The sequence below is a fragment of the Drosophila gunungcola genome, assembly GCF_025200985.1.
Source record: "Drosophila gunungcola strain Sukarami chromosome 2R unlocalized genomic scaffold, Dgunungcola_SK_2 000017F, whole genome shotgun sequence".
In the NCBI taxonomy this organism is placed as follows: Eukaryota; Metazoa; Arthropoda; class Insecta; order Diptera; family Drosophilidae; genus Drosophila; species Drosophila gunungcola.
The window spans coordinates 1-27,907 of NW_026453173.1; the positions used below are offsets into that span (position 1 = coordinate 1).

Consider the following 27,907-nt stretch of genomic DNA (forward strand, 5'->3'; position numbering starts at 1 on the left):
TCCTTGATCTTGGCATTGCAGGCGCTGCGGATGGCCTCCAACCGTGCATCGTCCAACCCACGCGGACGCAGCAGCTTGAATGTGGGACTCTCCTCCGGATATCCTGGTCGTCGGCTGCACCTGCAAGGTGACGCACACGTACTGCTGCTCCTCCTCCTCGCCGGTCAAGGTAGCACCGTGGTCTCAATTCTGCTCCACCTCGCCGCTTTTTGGGATACGAGTATTTCAGTATTTCAGTATTATTAAATAAAGCTCTCTTGCCTACCTGGCGTGCGTTGATGCGAACATCGTCCATCAGAATGGCTTCTAGGGACTCCACCTCGTCTTGTAAACTGCAAAAATCCTTTGCTTGATAAAAAGAATACAGCTATTATTTACCGCTTTCGAATGCTTACCGCGTCCATTTTGCCAGAGGTTATTTAGTTTTTTGAGTATTTCTTGAGGTTTTGGTTTAAAAAAATCGATCTGAGACACCTGAAATTTAGCGAAAACACGGCGGGCCGTTTGTTGTTATGCTAAAATACCAAAAACCGAAATCGCCTAAATGTAGCTTACTGGCTGAAACGGTCACACTTACCTGCATAACAATTTTCCGTACATTATTCTTAAAAACCAAACCTCCAGCTTTTAATGTTGCCCCGTAGTGTTGTATGTGGAATCCGCCGCCCCGCCATATGGAGCCGCCACATGTCAGTGGTGGCCAAGTCCCTAAAGTATACTCAACGATGGCGAGCCACAAGATGTTTTGCAGCTGGTGGAGGACACTCTTCCCGATCCTAAGGACAACCAGGTGCTAGTCAAAATCTTGGCGGCACCCATTAACCCAGCGGACATGAACACTATCCAGGGTAAGTCTAGCTCAAGGTACATACATATGTATGTACATATGTGTTATTATCAACATTGACACCTGTACATGCATTTAAAGGAATAATTTCAACTTTATGAAATTAACTGAACTTTGGAACTATAGATCCGGAAATCGGAAAAAACTTCCTTCAAGTACTTAAGAACATATGTAATTCGGAAGAAAATAATGGAACAACCGACAATTAGTTAAAACAAATTTAGAACTTTGTGGTTTTTAAACATATACCCAACACAGATTGTATAATTTGAGAAATACCAATTACATTTTTTAAAAATCTGACTATTGATCGGAAATGTAGAATGTAACTGTCAATCGACATATTATGGATATACATAACTAGAGTTATAGAGTATAGTATTGCTGCCCAAAGAAATGATAAAAAATATGTTTTTATTAATATGTAGGTTACTATAGATTAAAGGCTTTACAATTCGGGCTACCGAAGTGGCTTCCTGTTTTTTATAAAGGCGAATTTTGTCGGCACGTCCGAACTGGATTAAATATTCTTAGAAGGCATAGCATCATTAAACCGCAAAATTAATTTCCCATTTTGTTATTTATAAAATAATTTTCAATATGAAATTAATAAAAGACAAACTAATTAGATTAATTCATAGATCCTCTTATCATGACTAGCCAAATTAAGGCTTTACCACTGCAAAGAAGGCAGAACACTTATCGGCACACCAGTAATAGGATTAGGTCTTTAAACCCCGTTCTAATAAATATCCATTAAATCGCATACAGGCAAGTACCCAGTGAAGCCAAAGTTTCCAGCCGTTGGAGGCAACGAGTGTGTGGCCGAGGTCATCTGCGTAGGCGACAATGTTAGCGGCTTGGAGGCAGGCCAGCATGTCATTCCACTGGCCACCGGTCTGGGCACCTGGACCACGCATGCCATCTACAACAAGGACCAGCTACTGCGGTATCCAAAAAAGTGGGTTTAGCGGAGGCAGCCACCTCGACGGTGAATCCCCCCACCGCCTACCGCATGCTCAAGGACTTTGTGCAGCTCTCTCCTGGAGACACCGTCATCCAGAACGGAGCTAATAGCGCCGTTGGCCAGGCAGTGCATCAGTTGTGCCGTGCCTGGGGCATCAATAGCATAGGCATTGTCCGAGATCGGCCGGAGATTGCCGAACTAAAGCAAATGCTGCAGTGCCTAGGAGCCACAGAGATCCTGACCGAGACCGAGATCCGCACCAGTGACATTTTCAAGTCTGGCAAGCTGAAGAAACCCCGACTGGCCTTCAACTGTGTGGGCGGTAAGAGTGCCACTGAGGTTTCGCGTCACCTGACAACGGCGGCGTGATGGTCACATATGGCGGGATGTCTCGCGAGCCCGTCACCGTGGCCACCGGACCCCTCATCTTCAAGGACATTGCATTTAGGGGCTTTTGGATGACGCGCTGGTCCAAGGAGAACTACAGTTCCGCCGAACGATCGGAAATGTTCAAAACATATTCGATCTGATGGAGCAGGGAAAGTTTGTGGCCCCCAAGCATGAGATGGTGCCTTTGGATAACTTTAAAGACGCTGCGGCTGCTGCACTGAGCTTTAAAGGATTCACAGGCAAGAAGTACATATTGAACATGAGCATTTAGCTCCGAACCTTGAGGCTAAGCCTGCCATTTAATTTACATGAATTATGTATTAAAATTGTAGTCTAATGTGATACAACTCAGACCATATCCACCTCGTTAGACTGATACTTGAGCTGCAGAGTCATTGCGGAGGGGGAGGTGACATCGGTAACAGTCAGCTGCTGGCCATCCTGCAGTCCCAGTTCGCCCAGAGACTGCGTCAGGTTCTTGCGGGTGGCCTTCTCAATGCTCTTTACCGTGGACATGTACAGGGTCTTCTGTTTGCCATCCTTCATTACAGTGGTAAGAGACGGGTTTTTGAGCTGAAAACGCGGAGAGTCGCACAACAGCTTGATGACATCCTCTAGCGTGGTGGTGTTGGGATCCTCGATGGGCAGCGACTGCGGCGTGTTGCTGCAGGCCAAGCAGCTCTCCGATTTCTCAGCCTCATAGGTGTAGGTATAGATCCCGTCCAGATCGTTAAAGTTCAGGTAGTTGGCCATGCTATCATAGCAGCTGGTGGCCAACTTAAAGATCTCCAACGCACAGGCAGCGGCTATGGCTGCATTGGTACTGGCCACGGCGGGAATAATGTGCTTGACAACTCCCTGGACCAAGCGATAGGTAACACCGGTAATGTTGAACTCGTTGGCTCGCTCCAGAGCCCTTCGTAGACCCACCCAATATGCTGGGGGTCGTCGCCATCCAGTGGCACTCCAAACGGACTCTGTTTCTCCCACTGTATGATCTTTACGTATTCAATGCAGTGCTCCGGAAGCCGGGGTGTATTTGCAATTGTGCATAGTGGATAGTTGACCTGCGGTGGGAACAGGTCCAAGGTGCACTCAATGCAGGCCGTAAATCCAGGCAGGATGACGCGGGCATTGCCCTTAAATCCTTCGGTGCCACCATCAATCATGGGCACAATAGAGCTGGCATCTAAGGTGCCGTCTTCCTCGTAGCGCAGCATGGAGAGCAGCATGCCATTGATCCAGCGACGGGCCACGATCGAGTCCAGGCCGCAGACGACCATGTGGAACTGCTGGTAGAAGGTCTCGTCAAAGTCCTGAATTCTCTTAAAGTGTGGCGTCACCCGACAAGAGGGCACTCGTCCGTTGATGAAGCGCGCCGCGCACTCGGCCTTTGATGCGCCAATATCCGTTCGGCGGAACAGGAACTGGCGGTTTAGGTTGGACAGCTCGATGGTGTCCATGTCGATGACGTGCAGATTTCCGAAGCCTATCAGAGCTAGGTCCTTTAGCAGTTCGCAGCCCAGTCCGCCGGCTCCGATGATCAGAACCTGACACTTGGTCTGCAGGAACTCTAGATTGTCTGGCGAGGCCGAAAAGTCGTCCTTGCAGAAGGGACCTTCGCGCTCTAGGATGTTGCGCAGTCCATTGAAGCGCTTGCTCTGCAGGATCAGGGTGGGATTGGGCGAGTGGGCAGACATTTTTGAGTTCAAATCAAATAAAATGCAACTTGCCCCTCCACTAGCCACAGTGTTAGAAACGGCGATTCGTTTTGGCACACTGGTTGAGGCTCTGTATCGAAACATCAGAGACGATAGATTTTAATACCGTCATCACACAACTGTCGGTTGAGTTCTTGCGACCCATTCACACAAGCTCCCTCTGTTGCTAAATATGTTGTTGCAGAAAAATTATTGAGACTCATTCACTCAGCACCCGCTTTTGCAAAAGCAGTTAATCAGCCTAAAAAAGTTAACAAACCCGAAAAAAAGAAGAAGAGAACGGTAATAAAGTTGATAGAAATGCATAGATTAAATAAATTCACTTAAAAAGCTGATTGGTATGTTGGTATTTCAGTGAGTGGCTAAAGCTTTGAAAGTTCATCTAAGGTCGGCTACACTTCCGGAAAGCCCCAACGCCCGATCGTTTTCAATTTTCACGATCCATGTATTTTGGTGTCCTGATAACTAACAAATAGGTCAAAGTTTTCGACAAGAGCGATGTCTTTTAAAATATGGGCTTATGACACTACATTGTTGGCCTCATTCATTGCTCATTTTTTGTTTAACTATACGACAATTACAATGAACAATGAATGTGGAAAATTGCAGAACCGATACCACCGGGGCTGATACATCAAAGAGCAAAATCGTATTTAAAAAGTAAAATTTTGCTCATTTATTCGAGTTGACGACAAAACAAAATGAAAAAGCGAGGCTTATATGTATACGAAATATTTTTAACCATTAAAAGGTAACAACTGAAAACCTTTAAGAGTTCAAATTAGCGGGATAAACACAATATAATAAACAAAACCATAAAGTTTGAATTTTACGTTAAAAAGGCAGTGTGACCGTGATTTTATAACCAAAATAATCTCAAACAGTATCCATATAGTTTTCTCTGTCTCTGAGCTTCAATGAATTTGTCAATGAATGAGGCGAACAATGTAATATCATACCCGTGTAATGGATGGTGGAAGGTGGATGGATCTCTGTGGAAATACGATATAAAGTGAATTGGCTATTGGAAAATCCAAGTTCTCCACCATCCAAGTTCTCACCCAATCGATATTGGCATCGATGATTCCCCACCTCTATTATCAACAGAACAACAGAAAAATAATAATCCAAAAGATTATTGCTCAAGCTTCGAGTAGGTGCAATTTGAACTCTGAGACATGTAAGTATAGCCAACTGTGAAAAAGACTATCAATTTGATTTGTTTATTTCGGACAGGGGTAAGCACAGAACCGCCCAGCAGGATGCAATATTCGTTGCCTTTATGGAGCGACATCCAATCATATCGAAAAATTACCTCAAAGGCGACAAGCAAGCGGCGGAAGCAGCCTGGAAGAGATTGTCAAAGGAGCTCAACAGCGTTGGTCCGCCTGTCAAGGAGGCCTGCGAATGGAAGCGGGTAGGTGCTCCGAAATCTTTTTTTTTTTAGGCTGTCTTTTTGATTTTCTGTTTTTTAGGTGTGGAAGGATTGGAAAAGCTGCATTCGTAAGAAGATAACTAATAACCGCCTAGAGGACTCTAAGGCTAGTGGCAAAGGATCGCTGTACCAAGATACACTCACACCTCTGGAGGATGCAGTCGCCGTGATTTGCGACTTGTACGACATGGCTGACACCATTGTCGAAGCGCGTCCCAAGACCCAAATCGAAGGGCCTCAAAGCCTTTCTCTGCAAAGCTTAAAAACTGACAACGAGGAAGCCACTGTAACGGATATTGGTACGAAAACATTAATTGAAATTGATCATTGTTCCCAACGCTAGTCCTTTTGCAGACGAGATTGATGAAGACGAAGAAGAAGATGAAGATTGTAGCAACCCAATAAATATTAGAAGTTCAGGTGTAAACTGGAGCCACGAACTACTAGAACTACTGCGAAACGAAAGCTGGATGAGGAAGACGCTTTGGAAATTGAACAGGACAGCGCAGTTCCGGTCCTCATGGACATAGCAAAGGAACTCCGCAATTTAAATAGACAAACACGCCTAAACGCCCAGCGAACTGAAGCTAATACTGCCTCCATATTAGCTCTGGGTACTCAGATATCAGAATTAATGCAGCAGCAGTTAAAGGAACGGAAGCGCCTTAATGCCATAATGGAGAAATTTGTACTCAAAATGGAATCCACAGAATAGATCCAATCCTGTAAACTACCGAAAAATGTATCGTTTTTCTCTCATGGTTTGTTATAAGGCTACATTGTCAAGATATTGTTTCTTTCTATTAGTACTAGCAAGCCCTGAGCGGCTTTGCTCGCTTTTTAACAAGCAAGTCGTGTAGCAATATTGTACCCTAGCAGAGGGTTATACACTCCTAATTGTAATTCAACTCGAGAGCATCGACAGGTCAATGTGTAAAATATCGTTAAAACACCAACTTATTTACCAATATATGGTAATAAAGCGTTTCTTAAACAAAATATAATACATTTTAATTTTAAAAGAAGCTAACCAAAACATATTTAGTTACTAAAAAACAACGAATTTTAAAATGAGTCTTATAGCCCAGTCCCACAGAGCAGTAAGAAAGAGCGAGTACCCATGCTTTGCAGCAATTCAATAACATTTTCAGCAGGCTCTATGTAGAAATTTCAGCCAGTTGAGTTTTTATGGAACAGCTGACCGAGTTTCAGCAACTCAAAGATTCAGTCGCTTAGAGAAAGCCTAATCTATTCATTTTAACTCTTACTAACTCTGGAGAAAGTTTCAATCAGAGGTTTTCTTAGAATTCAACAATTTGGGCCTGCAGCATTTCCATGGTGAATTAGCCATAGTTTATTGATATTTCAGCCCTTGGCGTTATAAAATCTAGTTTATCTATGATTTATAAACTCCTCTTCTAGTACTTTTATGAAGGTTTCATCAACACGTTTTGGAACACGCTCTGTAAAAGGCGAAGGAAGGTTAGCTTCATATGGGTGTTTTAATGGCAGAGTTGAATTTGAATTTCTTTTTTTCAAATGCAGATTTTTTAATAACAAATCTGGATTTGTTTTATAAACAATTATATAGCAAAAATTTAAAAACAGTCCCTTTTTCCAAATTGGCCACCAAACCAATTTAAATTTTTTTGCGCCAATACCTTATGGCCTAGACCCACAGAGCACCATCCACCATTTCTTTGAAAAATTGTCCGTAAGGTTTTCCCGTGCATAACATTGACGCACAGTCAATGTCCTATCAAAATCCCAAAAACGTGGCAGTGGCATCAGGGTATAACGGAAAACACCAAAATAGTGAATAGTGGAAACCACGCTGGTGTTTGTGGTGGAATTCTAGACTTCAAGTAACCAATATCGATTTCGGAATAGACGCATAAAACAGAATAGGCTGAACAACTGTTCTTTGTCTGGATTTGTCAAGAAAAATTCTCCATCTTCTGTAATCTGGCTATTTGTGTAGTTGTTTTCGGTCCTTATTGGTGAAATTTCCCCACGAAAGTGTATCGATATGCCAAATATCGAGTATATATCTAGTAATCATCGAGTAAACATCGGTAAAAATCCAAAATTTCTAGAATGATGCAATTTCACGCACTTTTCCCCATCTCTATCTTCCTATACAAAACCTTTGTAATAGCCTGATTCCATTGCCGCATTAGTGGCTAATGCTACTCCGACATGTCAGTGGCACGAGCAGCTGATCTGGGTTTGTTTACTTTTGCATTTTGGCAAATCCAAAAGAAATTAATCAAAATTAATGAACATGAGTGAGTTTACTAAACTCTGTAATGCTCATCAGGACATCTATAATGCGTCCTAGGCATTTGTCAACTTGGACGACATGTAAGAAAAGCTGATTACGTTGTTATGACGGGTTTGCAATGGAGATTACCACTGTTTTCAAAAAGGGCTAGGATCCCCGTATGTGTGGGAGTTATTTTATGCCAGAGATCCAGCAGTAATGCATTGTGGTACTGCGAGCAGAACTTGCAGCGTGCGCTTAAGTTTTCAGTAGTTTTTATACAAAATAGATTTTATATTCAAAAGACATCAAAAATTGCGCCAACCTTGCATATAGAAAACAGCTGTTGTAGTGGTGGCACGAACAAAATATCGTTCAACATCGGTATTTTCCGGTATTTTTACCAAAAACGTTCGTGGCGAATGGTTTTTAATCGCATTTAAAAATCGCATTTATTTTAAATGCGGCATTTAGCCTTATGGGATTTCCTGTGTAAATAAATGCGCATTAGGCTAAATGCGCTTTAATGCGCCAATGGAATCAGGCTATAAATAAAACTGCGTCTAGCCACAGACGCAACCCTAGTGTAACTAAGCCCTGTTAAAACGCGCTAGGACGTTCCTTTCTCGGCATTATTTTCTTACCCAAAAAAAAAAAAAGCAAAAAAAAAAAAAAGAATTTTATCGATCAGGCTACCAAGTTTCAATTTGAGTACGCATTAAATGAGAAAAGCAGAACATGGATATTAAATCATTTCTGTATGAATTTTGCGCTAAGTCGCGTGTTGAACCAAAGTTTGACGTTCGCCAAACGGGTAAGCGATTATAATATGCGTTTTATCAGCTAGCATATTGCAAATAGTTAATGCCATTCACTGCAATCCCAGGTCCGAAAAACCGTCAGCGCTTCTTATGCGAGGTACGAGTAGAGCAGAACAACTACATTGGTGTGGGAAACTCCACCAACAAGAAGGATGCCGAGAAAAACGCGTGTCGTGATTTTGTCAACTACCTGGTGCGGGTGGGTAAGCTGAATGCCCAGGATGTGCCGGCGGATGTGGGAGCATCGGCAGGGGCGGGACCCAGGGCCGGTTCGCAGGTCGAGGGCGCGGACGGTGGAAATCAGAAGCGCGTGTTTGGTGGTCAGTCGGGTCCACAGGATCTGGGCGAGGCCTACCGCCCATTGAACCACGCGGGCGGACCCGATGGTAGCCGCTTCAGCATCATTGACCATGTGCAGGAGCAGAAGGACATGAACGAGGCTGAGTCCATCGATGTTAACGCTGCTATCCACGGCAACTGGACCATAGAGAACGCCAAGGATCGCCTGAATATGTACAAGCAAGCGAACAATATTCGCGACGATTACAAGTATACCCCAGTGGGCCCGGACCACGCTAGGTATGTCTTACATTTTTTTTTTTTATTTGAGCCTGTATTCCGGGTTTGGCCAAACTTGTTCTACGGCCATGCCTGGAATACAGCACGAAATCCTGGGGGACTGTGCGTAAATTGTGGGTAGCTGAGCCAGCAGAGCGACGTGGTACGATACTCCAAACTACTAAAATTACGTCCAGGTACCTTTCATGGGGCCTGTAAGCAAACGGACTCTCATGAAAGGCGGCGTAGGTGGCAGCAATTTAAGCGCTGCCTTGTCAGCTGCGTCTTCCCCATTAGCACCACATCGCTCTGTCAGCCGGCTGGGGTCCATATAGCCCAAGGGTAAGTTCCGCAATTTGGCCCACATTCTGGCTGGAAACTAGCTCTAAAGGCCTTTTCAATCCAGGAGCTTTATGGCCGAGCTGTCCATTTACGTGCCGGGGCTCAAACGCAAGGTGACGGCCCGCGAGACGGGCTCCAACAAGAAGTCGGCCAGCAAATCGTGCGCCCTGTCTCTAGTGCGCCAGCTCTTCCATTTGAAGGTCATCGAGCCTTTCAGCGGAACTCTCAAGAAGAAGAAAGACGAGGAGCTGAAGCCCTACCCGGTGAAGCTGTCTCCTGAGCTGGTCAACAGCATAGACGAGGTGATCCAGGTGCTTGATCTTCCAGTCGTCAATCCGCGTAATATTAAAATCGAACCGGACGGCGCTCCCATTCCACTAATTGTAAGTTATACGGAATTATTTAAATACACCATACAGGATTTTAACAACTGGTTTCCCAGTGTATCGGTTTACAATGACAGAATTGGTTAGCTCGTTTTTATGAAGTTTGACTGCTCCTGTTTCTAATAAAGTATTGTAGTCTTGTATAGTATATAGTAATATTTCAGAAAGGAAATCAAGTATACAATGCATTGGCATAGAAATAATTTTTTTGAAGTAATTCAATATCGAACACCAAACTTAATTCGTATTATTTCATAATGTTACACACTTTGTTACAAATGTGTACATTTTTGACCATTTATGAAAGTATTTCGCTGTGTACACTCCGAGTTTGTCCACGTTTTTGATCATTTCCAATTCATCGAATTCTTAAGCATCATGGCCAAATGAAACTACTTTTAATATTTTTTTTTTATTATTTGATCCGCCTAAAATATGCTTTACATAATAGTTTTTTAAGCACCAATTAGAAGAGTATACCTTTTTACACCGATATAATATTATCATTAATTTTCTCACTAAACTGAACAAAATACATACGTACTCTTAAAATGATCCCAAGTAACTCATGTTTTTTTTTAGGTTAACGTAAACCGTATTGACTCTATACCACAAGAGGGAGAGAAGCGTCAAGAAAGCTCGGTGATTCCCTGGGCACCTCCGCAGCCAAACTGGAACACCTGGCACGCCTGCAACATCGATGAAGGAGAACTGGCAACCGCCTCGATCGATGATCTGTCGATGGAGTTCGAGCGCTCGCTACGAGAACGCCGCCAGAACGACGAAAACTATCGTCAATTCCTTGAGTTCCGCGACAAGCTGCCCATTGCGGCCATGCGATCCGAGATTCTAAGCGCCATTAATGAGAACCCAGTTGTGATCATTCGCGGTAACACAGGCTGCGGAAAGACCACTCAAATAGCCCAGTACATTCTCGACGACTACATCTCTTCCGGCCAAGGTGGCTATGCCAACATTTACGTGACCCAGCCGCGCCGCATCTCGGCAATTTCTGTGGCAGAACGAGTCGCCCGCGAGCGTTGTGAACAATTGGGCGACACCATCGGCTACTCTGTGCGATTTGAGTCTGTTTTCCCTCGGCCCTACGGGGCCATTCTCTTCTGCACCGTGGGCGTATTGCTGCGCAAGTTGGAGGCGGGCTTGCGGGGAGTCTCGCACATCATCGTCGACGAAATCCACGAGAGAGACGTGAACAGCGATTTTCTGCTGGTCATTCTCCGTGATATGGTGGACACCTACCCTGATCTGCACGGTAATGTCACAATTGCTTTTTTTTTTATTTTTGTTATCTTTTTAAGAAGGATAGGTTATCAAGAAGATTGCTAAAGATACTTTCATTAGAAATTTGACTTCTTCGAGAAACAATACACTTCAAATTAAGAATATCGTAAATTTTTTGCAATTAATGTTGTGTTTTTCTTGATTAACCTCGAGTTCCTGATTCAACCAAGTAAATAAATAACTGGCTTTTAAATTAAATTTGTGCATACTTAGTTGGTTCCCAAAAGTTGTATTTCTGAGCCGAATCGGACGATCCCATAGTAACCATCGGAAAATTAAAAATTCTTTTTTATATTCTTAAGTTATATTAACAGTTAGATATTTCAGACTTACAATTTTAATTTTTGTAAAATTGGACGACTATATAATATTACTGGAATCAAAAATTGAAAAAAATAAATTACATCTCAGCGGTTTTTCAAATTTGTTTTTTAACATTCTTTGAGATATACTAGTATCGGTAAAATATTTCATATTTAAGATTTTAGTTTTATTAAAATCGTGCGAGCTTCAAGGGTATATAAACATCGACTGGCCGACCATGCAACTAACAGGACATATTTCCATTTCCCTTTCCAGTTATTCTTATGTCGGCCACCATCGACACGACGCTCTTCTCTAAGTACTTTGGCGGCTGTCCCGTACTAGAGGTGCCCGGCAGGGCCTTCCCCGTCCAACAGTTCTTCTTAGAGGACATTCTCCAGATGACAGAATTTGTGCCGTCGGTGGAGTCGCGTCGGAAGCGCAAGGAGGCAGAAGACGAGGAGCAGCTTCAGCTCACAGAGAACAAGGAAGAGGCGGAAACCAATTTCAACAAAGTGTGCGAGGACAAGTACTCCCAGAAGACGCGCAACGCTATGGCCATGCTTTCCGAGTCGGACGTTAGCTTCGAGCTGCTGGAGTCTTTGCTGGTGCACATCAAGTCAAAAAACATTCCCGGCGCAATTTTGGTATTTCTGCCCGGCTGGAACCTGATTTTTGCACTCATGAAGTATCTGCAAAGTACGAATACTTTCGGCAATTCAGCTCAGTATCGCATTTTGCCGTGCCACTCGCAGATTCCGCGAGACGATCAACGCAAGGTGTTTGAGCCAGTTCCGGAAGGCGTCACCAAGATCATCCTCTCTACCAACATCGCAGAGACTTCGATAACCATTGACGATATTGTTTTTGTGGTGGATATCTGCAAGGCGCGCATGAAGCTCTTTACTTCGCACAACAACCTAACCAGCTACGCCACCGTGTGGGCCAGCAAGACCAACCTGGAGCAGCGCAAGGGACGCGCCGGACGAGTCCGTCCCGGCTTCTGCTTCACGCTCTGTTCACGCGCCCGTTTTGAGGTACTTGAGGACAACCTCACGCCCGAGATGTTCCGCACGCCTCTGCACGAGATGGCTCTCACCATTAAATTGCTCCGGCTGGGCGCCATTCACCACTTCCTGTCGAAGGCACTGGAACCACCGCCAGTAGACGCTGTTATCGAGGCGGAGGTGTTGTTGCGCGAGATGCGCTGCCTGGACGTCAACGATGAACTAACGCCTTTGGGTCGCCTGCTGGCACGTCTCCCAATCGAGCCGAGGCTGGGCAAGATGATGGTGCTGGGGGCGGTGTTCGGCTGTGCCGATCTGGTCGCCAGCATGGCCTCCTACTCTAGCACATTCTCCGAGGTGTTTCAGCTGGATATAGGGCAACGTAGACTGGCTAATCATCAGAAGGCACTGAGTGGCAACAAATGTTCCGACCACGTGGCCATGATTGTGGCCTCGCAACTATGGCAGAACGCCAAGCACCGCGGCGAGCAGGCGGAAGCTAGGTTCTGCGAATGGAAGGGTCTGCAGATGTCGACTATGAACGTAATGTGGGATGCGAAGCAGCAGTTGCTGGATCTGCTTCAGCAGGCCGGGTTCCCTGAAGAGTGCATGATACCGCACGAGGTGCACGCAGACGCTGATCAAGACGACCCAGTGCTGGACGTGTCGCTGGCACTTCTATGCCTGGGTCTCTACCCAAACATTTGCGTGCACAAGGAGAAGCGCAAGGTGTTGACTACAGAGTCAAAGGCGGCGCTGCTGCACAAGACTTCTGTGAACTGTAGCAACCTGGCCGTGACCTTTCCGTATCCGTTTTTTGTCTTCGGCGAAAAGATCCGCACGCGAGCTGTATCCTGCAAGCAACTGTCGATGGTCGCGCCTCTACAGGTGATGCTCTTCGGATCGCGCAAGATCGACTTGACCGCCAACAACATGGTGCGCGTGGACAACTGGGTTAACTTTGAAATGGAACCGGAACATGCTGCCAAAGTAGGGGCCCTGAAACCGGCCCTAGAAGATCTCATCACCGTCGCCTGCGACAACCCGGCCGACGTGCTCCACTTGGAGGAGCCCTACGCCAAGCTGGTCAGGGTGGTAAAGGACCTTTGTGCCAAGCGCTCTGGTGATTACAGACTGCAACGCGATGTGGGAATATTGCCACACCAGTCACGCCAGTTCAGTGCTGGCGGTGGACCGGCCAAACGAGGTCGCTTTGAAGGCGGCAGCGGTGGACGTTTCGCTGCCAGAGGTTATGGCAACAGAGGAAACCCCCCCTACGGCAGTGGGGGAGGTCGTGGATATGGTGGAGGAGGATATGGAAATAACAGAGGAGGCTACGGCAACAATCGAGGCTTTGGAAATATCGGAGGTGGATTTGGGGATATAGAAGGTGGCCTTGGGAACAATCGAAGATCGGGAGGAGGCTTTGGAAACTTTGGAAATGGCAACGGAGGCCCCGACCAAACTGGCAGCTGGGGGCGCTATTAACATATTTAGTCTGACAATTTTCAATTAATTTCTTCTAACCAAATAATAGGGACTATGTATGTATCTTATCATATTTTGAAATAGGTTTATAAAAATGAAAGACATTTGAAAGCATCCGAAAGTGTTTTACGGGTCCATGTGCGCCAGTTGGCAGTCAATGTCGCAGAAGTACGTAGCGGTCAGTCCGTCTAGGTCCCAGATTCGCGCAGGCTTCAAGCAAACTTCCGCCAGCTGTGCATCCGCACCCTTCGTTCCTGGCTTCTTTCCCCGGACGGCGGTGACGATTCGGTCGTGCTGGGAGTGCAAGTTCTGGATGCCGGCTTTCCAGCGCTTGTAGATGTTGCAGATGTGGCTCATGCTCGTCTGGGCTGATGCGTTGGCGAAAGTCAAAAGCTGAGGTTCCACTTCACCAAGATGTGCAGCTTCTCTGACGCCTCCTTGATGGCCACAAAATTGCTCATGAATTTCGACTTCACCCTGCTGAGTTGTCGTCGGTTATTAAACAAGAGCTCGATTTTGGCAGTTCCTAATTCTGTGTAACTTGGAAACGTTTGATATGATTCTTGGCTCCTTAACATCAAATATGATAGTGCGGTCGGATTCGGTGTCCGAGTCGATGTATATAGTTTGCGAGTCCATTTCCATTTTTTCCACGACCCATCAAACTAAACTTTCGATTCTCGGCGCCACTCACCGTTATAGAGCTGGGTCGGCCACTCCAGTATCGAAATATCGAATATTTGGGTTTAGAAACAGTGTTTATTGGTCTTGTCACGGTACGTCCCTTAAGCAAAGCCTGATCATATTCTCATAATAATTTTGTTTCTCAACAAGAACTTCTGGTTCTCGAAGAAATATTGACTTGCAACCTGTACCTTTTTCGTTGTAGCTGGCTATGGAGAAGCTAAGTTTAACTTTTTTCTTATACAGCTTAAGGGGTTATATACTGTTAGAATATTATGTATATTATTATGTATTTTTATTTTCCTAAATATATTTTAATGTAATTAATGAAACATTTTTTAAAAGCAATTTAAGAACGAAATTTTACTAAAAAACCATTTTTTTTTTGGAAAGCGCCAATTTGTCAATAAACTGTATTCTGCTTAATTCTTCGATTAAATACTATGTACATTTGATAAGACTTGAACGAAATCTTTATATGTTCTGTATAGCTTCTTGAATAAATAATTCTTAAAATTGGTCTCAACGCTTATTTGGTATTAATTATCTCTAATAATTGCTGAAATTCTGTCAGCTGCTACATACAAATTCAACTGTCTGAAATTTTAGCAACCCAGAGACTGCTTAAATTTTGTTGAATTACTGAAAAGTCAGGTTATAGCTTTTCCACAGAGATACATTTGCCATTCATCAACTCGTTGAACGGATAAGGTTTTGCCGTTCCCAAAATTTTCCAGTTAGTCCGCCGTTAAAATTTGAAAGACTTTGACGGACTAATTTATGCGATAGTTAGGCGATGTTTCTGCGGTGCAGCCCTCTTTGCACTCAGTTCATCCCTGAAAAACCGTTGGGATTTTTGAATAAAGTGAAACTCTGGTTTCCACAGAGCACGGCGGACTAACTGGGATGTTTTTGGAACGGCAAAGCCTTATGGACCATCCCTTCAACGGATGGTGGAAGGTGGATGGGTCTCTGTGGAAATACCCTATAAGCCTAGTACTGAGATCGACGAACAGTTTCGACAGTAAAAAACTTTATTATTTCTAGTGAGACCGAAGTATTTAGAGCTCAGCTGAGTTCGTGTGCCTCGGTCATACTGTCAATCAGCTGGGCTTATTGACAAACAAATTAATTTGAGGAAACAAAATCAAAGAAGTTAAATATAAAAGACGCCAGAGTTAAATTTGGTATTGAAATGGTGGCAGATATGCGGTTTATTCGTATTTTTTGTGGTTTTTCCCTCCATTTCGCTTGCAAGTTCAAGTCCAACAACACCAAAGTTTAAATTTGTATTCTTTTCGCCAGGGCCTGACAAACATTCATCGAGAGTTCATACCAGACGTCTGGCAACGCTCTGCACATTTCTTGTATTTTTTTCCGTCGATCTGAGTACCGACGTGCAAAAAGGCACTGTCGAAAAGTGTTCGCCGGCTATTTGCCCCTCGCTCTCTCTCATAGGCGAACGGTTTTCGTCGATCTGAGTACTAGGCTTTATAGTGTAATCAAGTTTTGCAACGGGCTATCGATAGAACGGGAACTGGAAGTATCGGCAAAAGCGTGACTATTCTTCCTATCATCTCTAGCATTCCCTTCGGCGCGAACTGTCGAACAGTTAGTTTGTTTAATTGTTTCCTACCAAAATATACCTTTTCACGATTTTGGGTGCATAAGGATACCGAGATGGACTTTGACAACGCAAAGGAGAACATCCAGCCGCTAGCCAGTGGTCGCAACGTGAGCATACTGCAGGCCTCGCTCAGCCAGGACTCTGCCCACAGCCAGGAGCTGCTGGCGCATCGCAAGCAAATGGAGGAGGAGGTGCGCTCATACGCTGGTGAGGATCCACTGGAACCATGGTACAAGTACATCTGCTGGATCGAGCAGAGCTATCCGGCAGGGGGCAGTGGCTCCGGTCTGCAGGCGGCCCTTCACCAGTGCCTTACCAAATTCGAGGAAGACGAACGCTACCGACAGGACAAGCGGCTCATCAGGCTCTTCATCAAATTCGTAAGTGCAAGAGGTATTTTAAGAAAAGATCAGCTCACTCACCCAGCTTACCGCGTCGTTTGGCAGATGGAGAAGCAGAAGGATCAGATCGAGTTCTACCAGCAGATGTACAACAACGGGATCGGAACCATGCTGGCCGACTTTTACATTGCCTGGGCCTACAGCTATGACCTAAGCGGCAACATGCGCAAGGCCGACGAGATTTTCCGCCTGGGCCTCGAGTGTCGCGCCGAGCCGCTGGAGGAGCTAAGGGAGGCGCACCAGCACTTTGGCTATACGGTGGGCCAGCGCATGCTCTACACCACTGGCGAGGAGGCCAACGCGGTCAATCAAGAGCTGAACGAGCGGCGGCTGGCGCTGCAGTCGCTGCACGGTCGCCGTCAGCGGGACACCAACATCATTACAGTCGGAAGTGTACGCACCGGGGCCGCGGTTAAGAGCGGCTTGCCAGGATTGGTCCAGGTGGGTGTTACTAATCTGTGACCCTTTTGGGAACCTATCTATTTGCTATCACTTACCTTTGTATGTATATACGCAGTTATACCAATAAGTAGAAAATATATGTATTGGCTGTCCAAAAATGGTAAATAATCAGTTCCCAAATTTATTGCAATAATTATTCAAATAACTAATTGCAAAATGATTGAAATAATCATTACATTCATCCGAAATGCTATGTTGTAGGTATTATATTATTTTCATATTGCCACCAGGTGTAATATTCACCAGTTTAGCACTGTCCTTGTGATTCCCCCTAAAATCTTCTTTATTTTTGAGTTTAACGACTCCAATTTGTTTTTCGTATACCCCACAAGTACTACAACGGATTTAGACCAGAATTTTAATTTTTATTTTACAATTGGCTAGCGGGTATCTAAAAGTCGGTGCACTTGACCAGCGTTTTTTCCTTGCTGTCGAGAATTTGTTGCAAGTAAATTTTTATTTTATGCGGTTTTTGTTGAAGTATTTTTGTTCTCGTTCTTATTGCAAAGTTTACATTGGTATGTGTAAAGTTAATACCTCCACAGTTTGGCAATTCCAAAAAAATAAATTAAAGTAAAGGAGACATTTCCGGACAAGTATTGAATATATTCGTCCAATCGGCAAGATTTGTACCTTTTTAGGGTATACATTAAAAGATAAGATTGAATGTTTCATGACTCTAGCTTTTACACTGCGCAAATAATTAGTATAGAACTGTTTGGTAAGTCTGACAGATATAAGGCAGCTCAGTTTAAAAAGGCTGTACTCTTGAAACTTTCCCAATCGTCTTTTCTTATGTCACAGATTAAGTTTGAAATCGACGACTATAGGGATTTATAGCATTTCGGATCCATCTCTTTACTGCTTGGTGTTAATACTTCGGCTTGCCGAAGATAACTTCCGAACTTGTTAATTCTAAAACAAATTTTCATCTCAACTTTAGATAGATGCTCCAAGCTCCAGCGGTATACGCAATGCCGGTCGCAACGTGGAGGTGTTTAACGACGAAAACGCTGAAGCGAATATCCCGCCGCCTTGGTCCGAGTCGGAAGGAAAGCCAAGTCTGCGCTCGATCATTGATGCGGCTCGCGGACAGGAAAATATCAAGGAACCGGTGGCTTGGAACAAGGCGCATGTGAAGCGCCATAAGCACGGGAAGATCTTTGGCACTAATGCCGCGCCGGACCTGGGTTTTGACATACACGTCGATGAACATGCGAACCCACCCATAACCAACTACGAGCGCCGGCTCGATCAGCCCTTCAGATTTCCTCCAAACTTTGTGGCCAAGAACAAGCCTCAGGAGGTCTGGGTGACGCCTGTTACCATTGAGGACGGTTCAAACGCAAATGGAATACCTTGCTACCATAAGTGCCTGCTTTATCCGCGCCCAAACCTTGAATTCTCGCCTGAGGAGTTCCGTGCTTATGTCCATTTAAAACGCCACAAACCACAGCATCAATTTGTACACCGCAACGACAAGTGGTGGGGCACTGGACGAGAGCTTAGAGGAGTCCGTTGCTATCCGAATTTTGCAAAATCTTCCACGCCGCAACCGAGCGACGAGCTAGACAAGTTTTGGAAACCCCCGCAGGTGCCTGGCATTCAGGTCGTTTTCGACAAGCTCTACAACGACGAGGAGCAGCAGGAGTACCAATCAGAGGAGCTGCTGGCAGCCAAATGGTGGCAAAAGAGGAATGTCACTGTTCATGGCGACTTTGATATGGAGGAGACCGTCTGCTTGCCCGGGAATAAAATGCCACGCCGCAAAAGTTTTTTCCCCTCTTCCTCCAGAAAATCCATGATTCCGCACCGGATTTCCTCGGTGCAGGAGGAGAACGAGAAGGAGGAGGAAGAAGTTGCGATGGTCGAAGAGGAAACAGCTCCTGCCCCACTTGCGTTACCCCAGACAGCTGTTGCAGCTCAGTTGCCAGTTGTATCCGAGCAGAAAGTGGAGCCAAATATTAAAATATTTGAAGATTCAATTGCATCGCCAGATCACTTTGCGGTGCCGGCTCCTCCTGTTCGCAAAATAGAGATCTATGAAGATTCAGAAAGCTCGCTGCCAACGCCAAAAACTAAGCCATCAGACATCGGACCTTTTTTTGACGGGGATGAGACGTGCTCCACACAAATGTTCAACATGTTCATAAAATCTCAAGCCGTTAGCACGCCCAAAGGCACACAAAAGCAAGCACCGGCACGCCAATTTGGAAATTTGCTTAGAGAACTACCACCACCGGAGGAGCCAGCTCCTGTACCCGCTGCCGAGTCTCCTCTGCGAAAGCAGCTATCCACCATACTGGAGACCTCTGAGCATGGCACTCAAAGCATGGCGACTAGCTGCGCTACCACCAAGTCTACCATTACCACTTCGTCTTCGCCGGGATCCAACACTGTTTCGAAGCTTGCAAGCAAAAATGAAGAGTGCACTCCCGGACAAATGCGCCTGCAGCGAATACCTGGTTTATCCGCGGCCGTCGTGGAGACGGAGAAACATGGTGGCGATAACTTTTCCCGCCGCGAGTTATGGGAACCCAATGCCCCTAGCCTGCCGATGCTTAAGTCCATGCACTTTCAGGAGGATAAGACAGAAACGATTCCTAGGCCTCTTGCCTTCTTCCAGGATGAGAAAACCGAAACGCTGCCACGAATGCCCACCCATCTGTCACAGGTTTCTTTGCTTCACCGCTCAGTGGCTGATGGACCATTTTCAACGCAACCAGAACTTCCTACTCAAGAAGACGAAAACGATTTGTGTGGATTTTTCGGGAAGACACCGCCAAAGGTAACGACTTTTGGCTCTATAAAGCGCTTATGCGAACAGACCACTACCGATCCTTTTATGTCGATGAAATGCACACAGGGTGCAAAGAACTCATTTGCGTTGGACACAAGTAAACCGGGATCGGCACTTACTGTCAGCAAGCTGGAGGATTCCATCATGACCGATCTTTCTTTTGTGCCCGAGACACAGCCTGGGACTGTGCCTAAGCCAACAACGGAAGTCATGGAAAACAAATTCGAAATCTTTCTTGACGAGTCGCAGAAAGAGGTTACCGCTTCAAAAAAGGTAACTTCGCTGGCCTCCGGTCTTGCCTTGGACTGCACGCTGTCAGAAACGCAGCCGTCAGAAACAAAGGATACAGAGAACAAGCAAGATACTGTTGGCCAACCCCACATGATTGCCTCGTTCATGAAGGATTGCATAGAAATAAGCCGCTGTCCTTCAGAGCTACCACCTCCGTTCATCACAACTAATCCCGCAAGCACTGCGTCGGTGCCCAAGTTTTCTAGCAATTCCATGACAGAATCAAATGATAAATCAGGTGGTGCGAAACAAGCCGATGAATTTTTTGAGCTCAACGCAGCCACTGAGATGTTTGCTACCAACATTAGTATGATCAAAAATTCCACGCTGCTACCACCGCCTGCAAAGTTAATTCTTCCTGTAGAAGAAGATGAGAACGCGGAGCTAAGTATATACTACAAGACAACACCGGTAACCCCAAAGCAGTCGCACCGTTCCTGGTCGCGGTCTGATGTAGAAACTCCTCCGCGGGAGCGGTTTGTTCACCCCAAAACCAGTTTAGACCAGTCCGTGCTGAACGAAACAGTGGCCGACCCCAACAGGAACCCTTTTAACGTTGAGCTAATTAGCTCGCTACTGGAATCAATAGACTTCTCCATGTACATCGAAAAGCTGCCCCACTGCCACCTAGTGGGTCATGTTAAGCGCCTGCATCCCAATTCCCAGCTGGAGGTGCTCAACGAGAAGTTTGAGGTGTCCAAAATGATAGGAAAGGGAGCATACGGTTCGGTTTATGAAGGACGGCATCTCAAATCCGGCAAGAAGGTGGCCCTCAAGCAGGAACGACCGACCAACTACTGGGAGTTCTATATATGCCTGGAGGTTCACAGCCGTTTAACCAGTGAGCAAATGGTGAGCTTAAAAATAACATCTAGTTATAATACGGGCGAAGTTTCTTGAGGATTTGACACAGAAATGGTACAAATGAAATTATTCACAGTAAATATTACAATTTCTATGTTTTTCTTGTTACATTTTTAAGCTTGTGTAATATAAAGAGATCCAGTGCTAGGACCTGCGTTTCATGGCGGATTCTAATTCAATACCCGTCAATGGCTGTGTTGCTTGGCACTGTGAAAGTTAGGTGTGTTTTTTCAAAGAAATTCGAGCTAGCTTTTCTTTTTCACTTATACTTCATGGAAAATAAGAACATTTTCCGTACTTTTTTTGTATTGCATCTTCTTTCTTTTGCTGGAACGATTTATTTTGTTTTAGTTTAGCTTTGTCTTAGAAAATTTAGAAATTTCCTTAACTCTTGATTTAGCAAAAAACTGGAAAGCAATAACACAGGGCAACATGGTTTTTGGTGTAAGTCTATGGGCGTCGAAAGATGTTTACATAGACTATTGCAAACGCAGCTACATATTTATACCAAAGACTTTATAATACACTAAGATGCGTAACGCTCATACAACCGAATGGAAAGCAAAATTTTCAGCGTTAATTTTCGATGAGGACCCACGATTTTCAAAATTTTTTTATTGCAAATTATTAGGTTTTAAGTTTTTTTTTGTATGCTTTTATTATGTATGTTCTGTTTGTTTTTATTTTTAGTTTTTTTTTTTAATTTTGTTTGTTTTATTTTTAATGATTTTTTTTTATGTATGTTTTTTTTCTAGTTTATAAATTAGCATTCCTTAGCACAAAACAGAAAAATAATAATAAGTCAATGTATTAAAATAAAAAAATGACAAGAAAGGAAGCAAACTTCGGCATGCCGAAGTTCATATAGCCTTGCAGCTATTTAAAAAATTTAATATTCTTGCAAACATTAAACTTATGATAAACTTGCGTATATGTTTAAAAACAAATTAACAAATAGCAAAATCACTCTGAGCCTAAGCTATTAGGCTATGTGTGTGTTTCGTTTATATCTATCGGTAGACACAAAAATCGAGCTTTTATTTTAAATGTTATTGTTATATTTTGTTTTGACGTCACTGCATATTTGAGAAATGGAGTTCGTGCATCAAGAGCAGCAGAGAGCACTTAATTTGTGTGAGTAATTTGCACGGGGAAACTTGTCAATGAGTGTGTGCGGACAGCGGTTTTATACTGTTCGTGTGTGCTCTGGAAAAGATAGTTCAGCAGCTGGCGTCAGCTACAACCCGATTATTTTCTGTGGGAATCTTTATTTTGAAATTTGTTAGCTGAGTGACGGGTGTCTAATAGTCGGGGAACTCGACTTCAGCGTTCCTCCTCGTTAATTATGTAGCCCATATAATTGGATTTTTTTGCTGACAAACACTGACAAACACCACCGCAATTTAAAAAAGTACCCGGCTTGAATCTATGTTTTACATATATTTTTTCAATCTTAAAGTGCCTATAAAAAACATATCTTCAAAGGGATCAACTTAAATTTTTTTTAGAATTTACATCACTCTATTTGTTCCTATTTCGGATTAAAAAATATTTAAAACTATATTTAGCTGGATTTTTTAGTTTATTAGATATTAATTGTATTATTTTTAATTAGATATTTGTTTTCATTATTTGTTATTTTTTTATTAGATTTTTCCGACCCTAAAAATGTTTATGTTTTCTTCAACACCATCGCTAGGAGAGTCGATCTAGCCATATCTGTCTGTCCGTCCGCCCGTTTCTACGCAAACTATTTTCTCCCAAGAGTTCTCTGTTGCAGGTAGTATATTAGTCGGTACGAGGCGGATCGGACGACTAAAGGGAGCTGTAAAATAGGAACAATCGCGAAAAAAAAGGAAAACAAAATAAGAGATTTTCTTGTTTTAATTCATTAGATTCTTTAAAGCAAAGTGTCTCAGAAAAAAAGGTTATTATAAAGAGCATTTATTATACCTTTGCGGAGAGTATTATAATTTCAGTCAGAAGTTGCAAGCAATGAAGGAGTCGTTTCCGACCCTATAAAGTATATATATTCTTGATCAGCATCACTAGGAGAGTCGTTCTAGCCATGTCCGTCTGTCCGTCCGTCAGTCCGTCCGTTTCTACGCAAACTTGTCTCTCATTTTTAAAGCTATCTTTCCCAAAAGTTGTCTTTCTATTGCAGGTAGTATATAAGTCGGAAAGAGCCGGATCGGACGACTATAGCATATCTCCCATAGGAACAATCGGAAAAATAAATGAAAAAAATTATAACTTTGCTGTTTCCTAACCTTTCTAATTTTTTAAGAATTCTTTGTGACTTATTAATAATTTGACAATTCTAAGTTACCCTTTTAATTTTATTAAAATCGGAAAACGATATCATATAGCTGCCATAGGAACTATCGAATAATAAAGCTGCAAGTCATCATATCTTCAGTGTATATACGCAAGTAATGCTTCCTATCTTGTTTTTTTTTACTTTAACCATTTAAATAATGAATTTGTAAAATAAAATTCCGAACCAAAATATTTACAGATTCCAGCCTACTCACATATTGATTATGCGCTGGTAGGAAACAATTCCAGTGTATACATCTCTGAGTTTTCAGACTACGGTTCCCTAATTGGTGTTTGCAATAAGTTTAAGAGTGTCACCAGCAGAAATTTGGACGAGTATGTGGTAATGCATCTGAGCTGCCAAATGCTCGATATTGTGGATCATTTGCACGCCATGGGAATCATTCATGCCGACATTAAGCCGGATAACTTTCTGCTCATGAGACCGTAAGCACAGTTAGCGAACAATTTCTAACATTTTATTGCGGAATTCATTTATTCCATTTTTTTCAGGTTATGTGCGGATCCAAACGAACTGAGCCTGCAACTGATTGACTTTGGAGTGTCCATTGATATGAAGCTTTTTCCAAATAATCAGACATTTAATTATGTCCATCAAGACGATCTGTTCAAGTGCATTGAGATGCGAACCCAGCGCCCGTGGACATACCAGCTTGATTTGTATGGCTTGGTGAGCGTCATGCACGTGTTGCTTTTTGGTCGATACATGGAGGTGGCGCAACGAGCTTCGAGCACTGTTTGGATGCCAAAAACTACCGTTCCGCGTTACTTTCAGCGGCAAATGTGGGAGAACATCTTTCGAACTTTGCTGAATGTTCGCGACTGTCGGACTATGCCAAACCTTCAACAGTTGCGTACTCAGCTTAAATATGAACTCGTCGAGAAGGAAAAATATGTTGGAGAGGCCATCAGCAAGTTTAATATGATACTGCAAAAATAACTTTTGCTATTTTTTTTGTCTGCAATTTTCTCTCCTATTTTTAGTGTTAAATAACATGTATTATAATAATGAGCATTAAGAATACTGGTTTATATAATCTTGTTTCCACATTAACAGTTTTAATAAGTATAAAAAAGAGCAAGTTCAAAACAGCTAGCGCCATCGGAGAATTAGCCAACTCCAGCACCAAAGAGTTGGCATACGAAGTCGTGGCCTCTCTTGGGGAAACGACGAGATGACTGAGATGGCATTGGACACCTCAGAATTCAATAATGTTCATTAAAGGTAGCCTTATAGCCCGGCTGATCTGAAGGCAGTGAGGTTGTTGGGGAAGAAAATGTAACCATTACTATTTTTATTCTAATTTATCCATATCAATCCTTCAGATCAATATCAAATTGCATTACCGCAAGGGAATCCGACATCGCCTTAAGCTGTCATTCCTCAGAATTAAACCCAACAGGAAAACTAAAGTAAACATTCCAAGCTTCATCTTGCAGGTTACTCTGCCCTCCTTCTTGTGAACTTTCCACACATTTTAACGAAACCGCATGTATTCATGCAAGTGGTAATAAAAAAGAACAACAGAAAGGCTAATATTTTCATTTTGCGAAGGGTGATTAGTTTATAAGAGTTGTATCGTTCAGGTAACCTAGGGGACAGCTTTGGAGCCGCTAACATAATTTGTTGTTTTGCGCTCCCATCAGAGCAAAACTCAGGCTTAATGACCAATAATAATTCGTGATATTTCTGATATCCTCTTAAACATTTGGCTCGAAGGACCAAAATTCCTTCGCAGTCATTAGACAAGTAGCCGCATCAACAAATCAATTGTTCAGAAAACAGTGGATGGGACACTAACAAATTTAACATTAATTGACTTCAGCTCGAATTGTATATCATACATTCTTCGAATCGTTTATCGCGCTCAACAAGGTCAAACCACAACTGAACTTGATCAGCAAGAGTACTGAACATCTGAAACTTTAGCGCTGCAAAAGTCAGAAATTGCAGCGAAGTTTACAATTTCATAATACTTTTCAATGGAAACCCATTTTTACTATGGTCCCAAACCACTCCTTTACAAGCCATGTTTCATAAAACAACTGATTGTCGATCTGCCGACCATTCCTAGTTTTTGCTTTTGATTTCACCTAAGAAGTGACTATTTGGCGATAGGCGACAGTTTCCTAGTCTAATTGCTTGCAGGGAGAAAGAGGGCCTTGTTGGTAGGTAATAGTCAACTCTTTTTTTGGGCCCCGGTGGCTTTTCATGCGTAAAAGGGCTCAATTCGCGGTGGCGGCTGGTGGTCTTGGAAACTTTCACTTTCGTGGCAATCGTCCGAATTTCTCTTCTAGCCTTCAAGATAGGTGTGGTTAAAGACAAAGGGCAGTTCTTTTATAGTGGAAACCCAATATCAACGATACTCCTGTAGCTGTTGGCCCCCTTAGACTATTCCTGGAATGTTTTTTTATACCACTATCCTCTAAGCGCTGCCCCAGGGATCGAGTTCGGCAGAGTTCGAGAAAGCATTTTCGCTTGCTGTCGCGAATTGTCTTTTTAAAAGCCTTTTTGCAGGTCGGCTAGGAATACCGTCGATCTTGGTGAATTACTGAACTGTGATACTGCGGTATCACCAGGCTAGGCTAGGTCCCGATGGCGGCTGTCTTTTCGCCGGCTAGGATTACAGCTACCGCTGGGATTTGTCGCCTAGCTGCGTCTACCATAAATTCAGTGACGCCGACTCGTCCCTGTAACCCTTGCGAGTTCGCATTCAGTCGTTTTTGTCTCATAGTTTGTTCTAAAATAAGTCACTGTGTTTTGATCTAATGCTTGGGCACACAAATTATCGCCATACAGTTATGAGTCGCCACATCATACCTTGCAATCAAATTTAGCCATGTATTCCGCCTCGGAACACAAAGAAATCGGACATCCAGGCAGACTTCCAGGAAAGGTTGAGCGCACTGTAGTGTAGTGCAGCTTTATGTCCATCCTTGAGATAGCTTAATGCCATTGCAATGTTCGTCTGGTAAGAGCAAGCCATCTTAGCGTTTTAAAATAAGATTAATATAATGTTGGATCAACCTTCTTGCACTGCTCACTTGTGCAAACAGCCTGAAAAATTACACACAAAGGAGTAGCCACCTGTCTGCAATATTCAATGCCGTGTGCTTGCAGTAAATCCCCTACATACTGCGAGTGACCCAAGGAAATTTCTCCCAGCTCTCCCTTACGCTCTATCAGCCATCTCAAGAAGAGGTTCAGCGGTCTCTTGTACAAGCATTCGAAAGACTTCGAGATGGTTGATTAAATCGTGACCCGGTCATCTTTTGACTGACAGGCTAATAGAATATCGTCTACATAAACAAGAATTAGTAAGATGTTACCATTTCCATTTAGCTTGTAAAGGCACGGCTTGTTCTCACACGCAACTAAGCTGAGCTTAACCAGGACACTATCGAGTTTTGAATTCCATGCCCTTCCTGACGAACTTATAGATGTTCTGTATATTTTTGGAATCAGAATGTATTTTGATACTAAAGTCCCTAGGACATTAAACTGCTTTTTGGGTTTTCCAGTCCTGCAAAGTTTTGGCCGACCAGGCCCTAGCCGTAATTTCAATACTTTGACATCCTCATCCTTTACATCCTCGTCCTGATCCTTAACGTCCTCACCCTTGACGTCTTTAATTTCGCCTTTTTCTGATGCTCTCTCATACTGATTGGAGCTCTTACCAGAGCTGTAGTTTTCATCAGTATTGCTGGAGCCGTTGCCACCATTCATTTCGGTTTTCGAAAAAATTCGAAAATAGCCTTAGAAGGCATCTTAACCATTCCACTAGTCCCCTGTTAGCCCTTTCAGCAACTCCGTTTTGCAGCTAGAGTAACCATCCTAACGATCGCGTTTTGCCTGAAAAAGTCATCCAACTTCTTTTTGACAAATTTTCCCCCGTTGTCACAACGAAGACATTTCAGCTTGCTATTAGTTCGCCATTGAACAAGACTCTTGAACTCCTTGAATTTCAACAGCACTTCACCCCTCCTGCCATGGAAGTTTACAAAAATCCTCCTCGTCTTGACATCAATGAAAGTCAGAAAATACTTTGATGCCGTAAGCGATTGTGTGAGAAACGGACCACAGACATCAGCATGTATTAGCCTCAGCAACCCTTTAGCTCTGTTGGAGGTGGCTGTTGGACTGGCATTCTGCGGAAAAACCAACGCACCTTTCCTTTGAAACAATTTACATCTAACTGGAGGAATTGAGGTGACCGTATCTCTTCACAACGCATTCGCCTTCTTGAACTGCCTGTTTTTCATCAAATGTCGATACATTTTCGGTACATAGAGCACTTACTTCCAAGTTAAGGTAAATAACTCTGTCTGCTATTTAACGTCACCCTTTCCCTAACTTCAAAAAATTCGGCATCGGCAAAACCTATAATTTCAGTGTGATTTTCAAATTTAGTGAAAAGCTCCCTTTCTAAAACAACACATCGAGTTCTTAAAATTGATTGCGTCCAACGCATTATGCAAACTGCAATGCCGATTTAAATCCCCGTTAGAATTATCTTATTCTCTAATTTGTGGACACTGAGACACTCGACAACCAAATAATTTGTAATTAGTTCTGAACTTGACCATCCAAAACTTTTACAAATTCTT

General features: G+C 43.5%; 4 protein-coding genes and 1 pseudogene across 6 annotated transcripts; 4 read left to right on the top strand and 1 right to left on the bottom strand.

Annotated features, from left to right (window-relative positions):
- The first annotated feature begins 568 nt into the window (after positions 1–568).
- On the top strand, positions 569–2,560 carry LOC128256382 (enoyl-[acyl-carrier-protein] reductase, mitochondrial-like; annotated as a pseudogene).
- Positions 2,471–3,997, bottom strand: LOC128256381 (nedd8-activating enzyme E1 catalytic subunit-like). The gene is given in 2 exon segments (XM_052986696.1): positions 2,471–3,124; positions 3,127–3,997. Coding segments are annotated over 2 exon segments (1,350 nt in total). The 5' UTR covers positions 3,905–3,997; the 3' UTR covers positions 2,471–2,552.
- Positions 3,998–5,012: 1,015 nt separating this feature from the next.
- On the top strand, positions 5,013–6,364 carry LOC128256361 (uncharacterized). Its single transcript, XM_052986660.1, is given in 5 exon segments — positions 5,013–5,105; positions 5,162–5,342; positions 5,401–5,659; positions 5,730–5,795; positions 5,798–6,364. Coding segments are annotated over 5 exon segments (786 nt in total). The 5' UTR covers positions 5,013–5,103; the 3' UTR covers positions 6,076–6,364.
- A 1,894-nt stretch (positions 6,365–8,258) lies between these two features.
- Positions 8,259–13,895, top strand: LOC128256362 (dosage compensation regulator). 3 transcript variants are annotated; one of them, XM_052986661.1, is made up of 6 exons: positions 8,259–8,437; positions 8,510–9,023; positions 9,282–9,344; positions 9,409–9,727; positions 10,313–11,003; positions 11,612–13,895. In XM_052986661.1, exons 1-6 carry the CDS (start codon positions 8,362–8,364, stop codon positions 13,828–13,830), a joined length of 3,882 nt encoding a protein of 1,293 aa, XP_052842621.1. In that variant the 5' UTR covers positions 8,259–8,361; the 3' UTR covers positions 13,831–13,895. The 3 variants fall into 3 exon arrangements, with proteins under 3 accessions (XP_052842621.1, XP_052842622.1, XP_052842623.1); XM_052986662.1 differs by having other exon boundaries at positions 8,264–8,437; positions 9,300–9,344; XM_052986663.1 differs by lacking the exon at positions 9,282–9,344 and having other exon boundaries at positions 8,265–8,437; positions 11,612–13,894.
- Positions 13,896–16,087: 2,192 nt separating this feature from the next.
- Positions 16,088–24,785, top strand: LOC128256367 (uncharacterized). The gene is made up of 5 exons (XM_052986668.1): positions 16,088–16,521; positions 16,588–16,983; positions 17,948–20,947; positions 23,478–23,725; positions 23,792–24,785. Exons 1-5 carry the CDS (start codon positions 16,195–16,197, stop codon positions 24,237–24,239), a joined length of 4,419 nt encoding a protein of 1,472 aa, XP_052842628.1. The 5' UTR covers positions 16,088–16,194; the 3' UTR covers positions 24,240–24,785.
- The last annotated feature ends 3,122 nt before the right edge of the window (positions 24,786–27,907 follow it).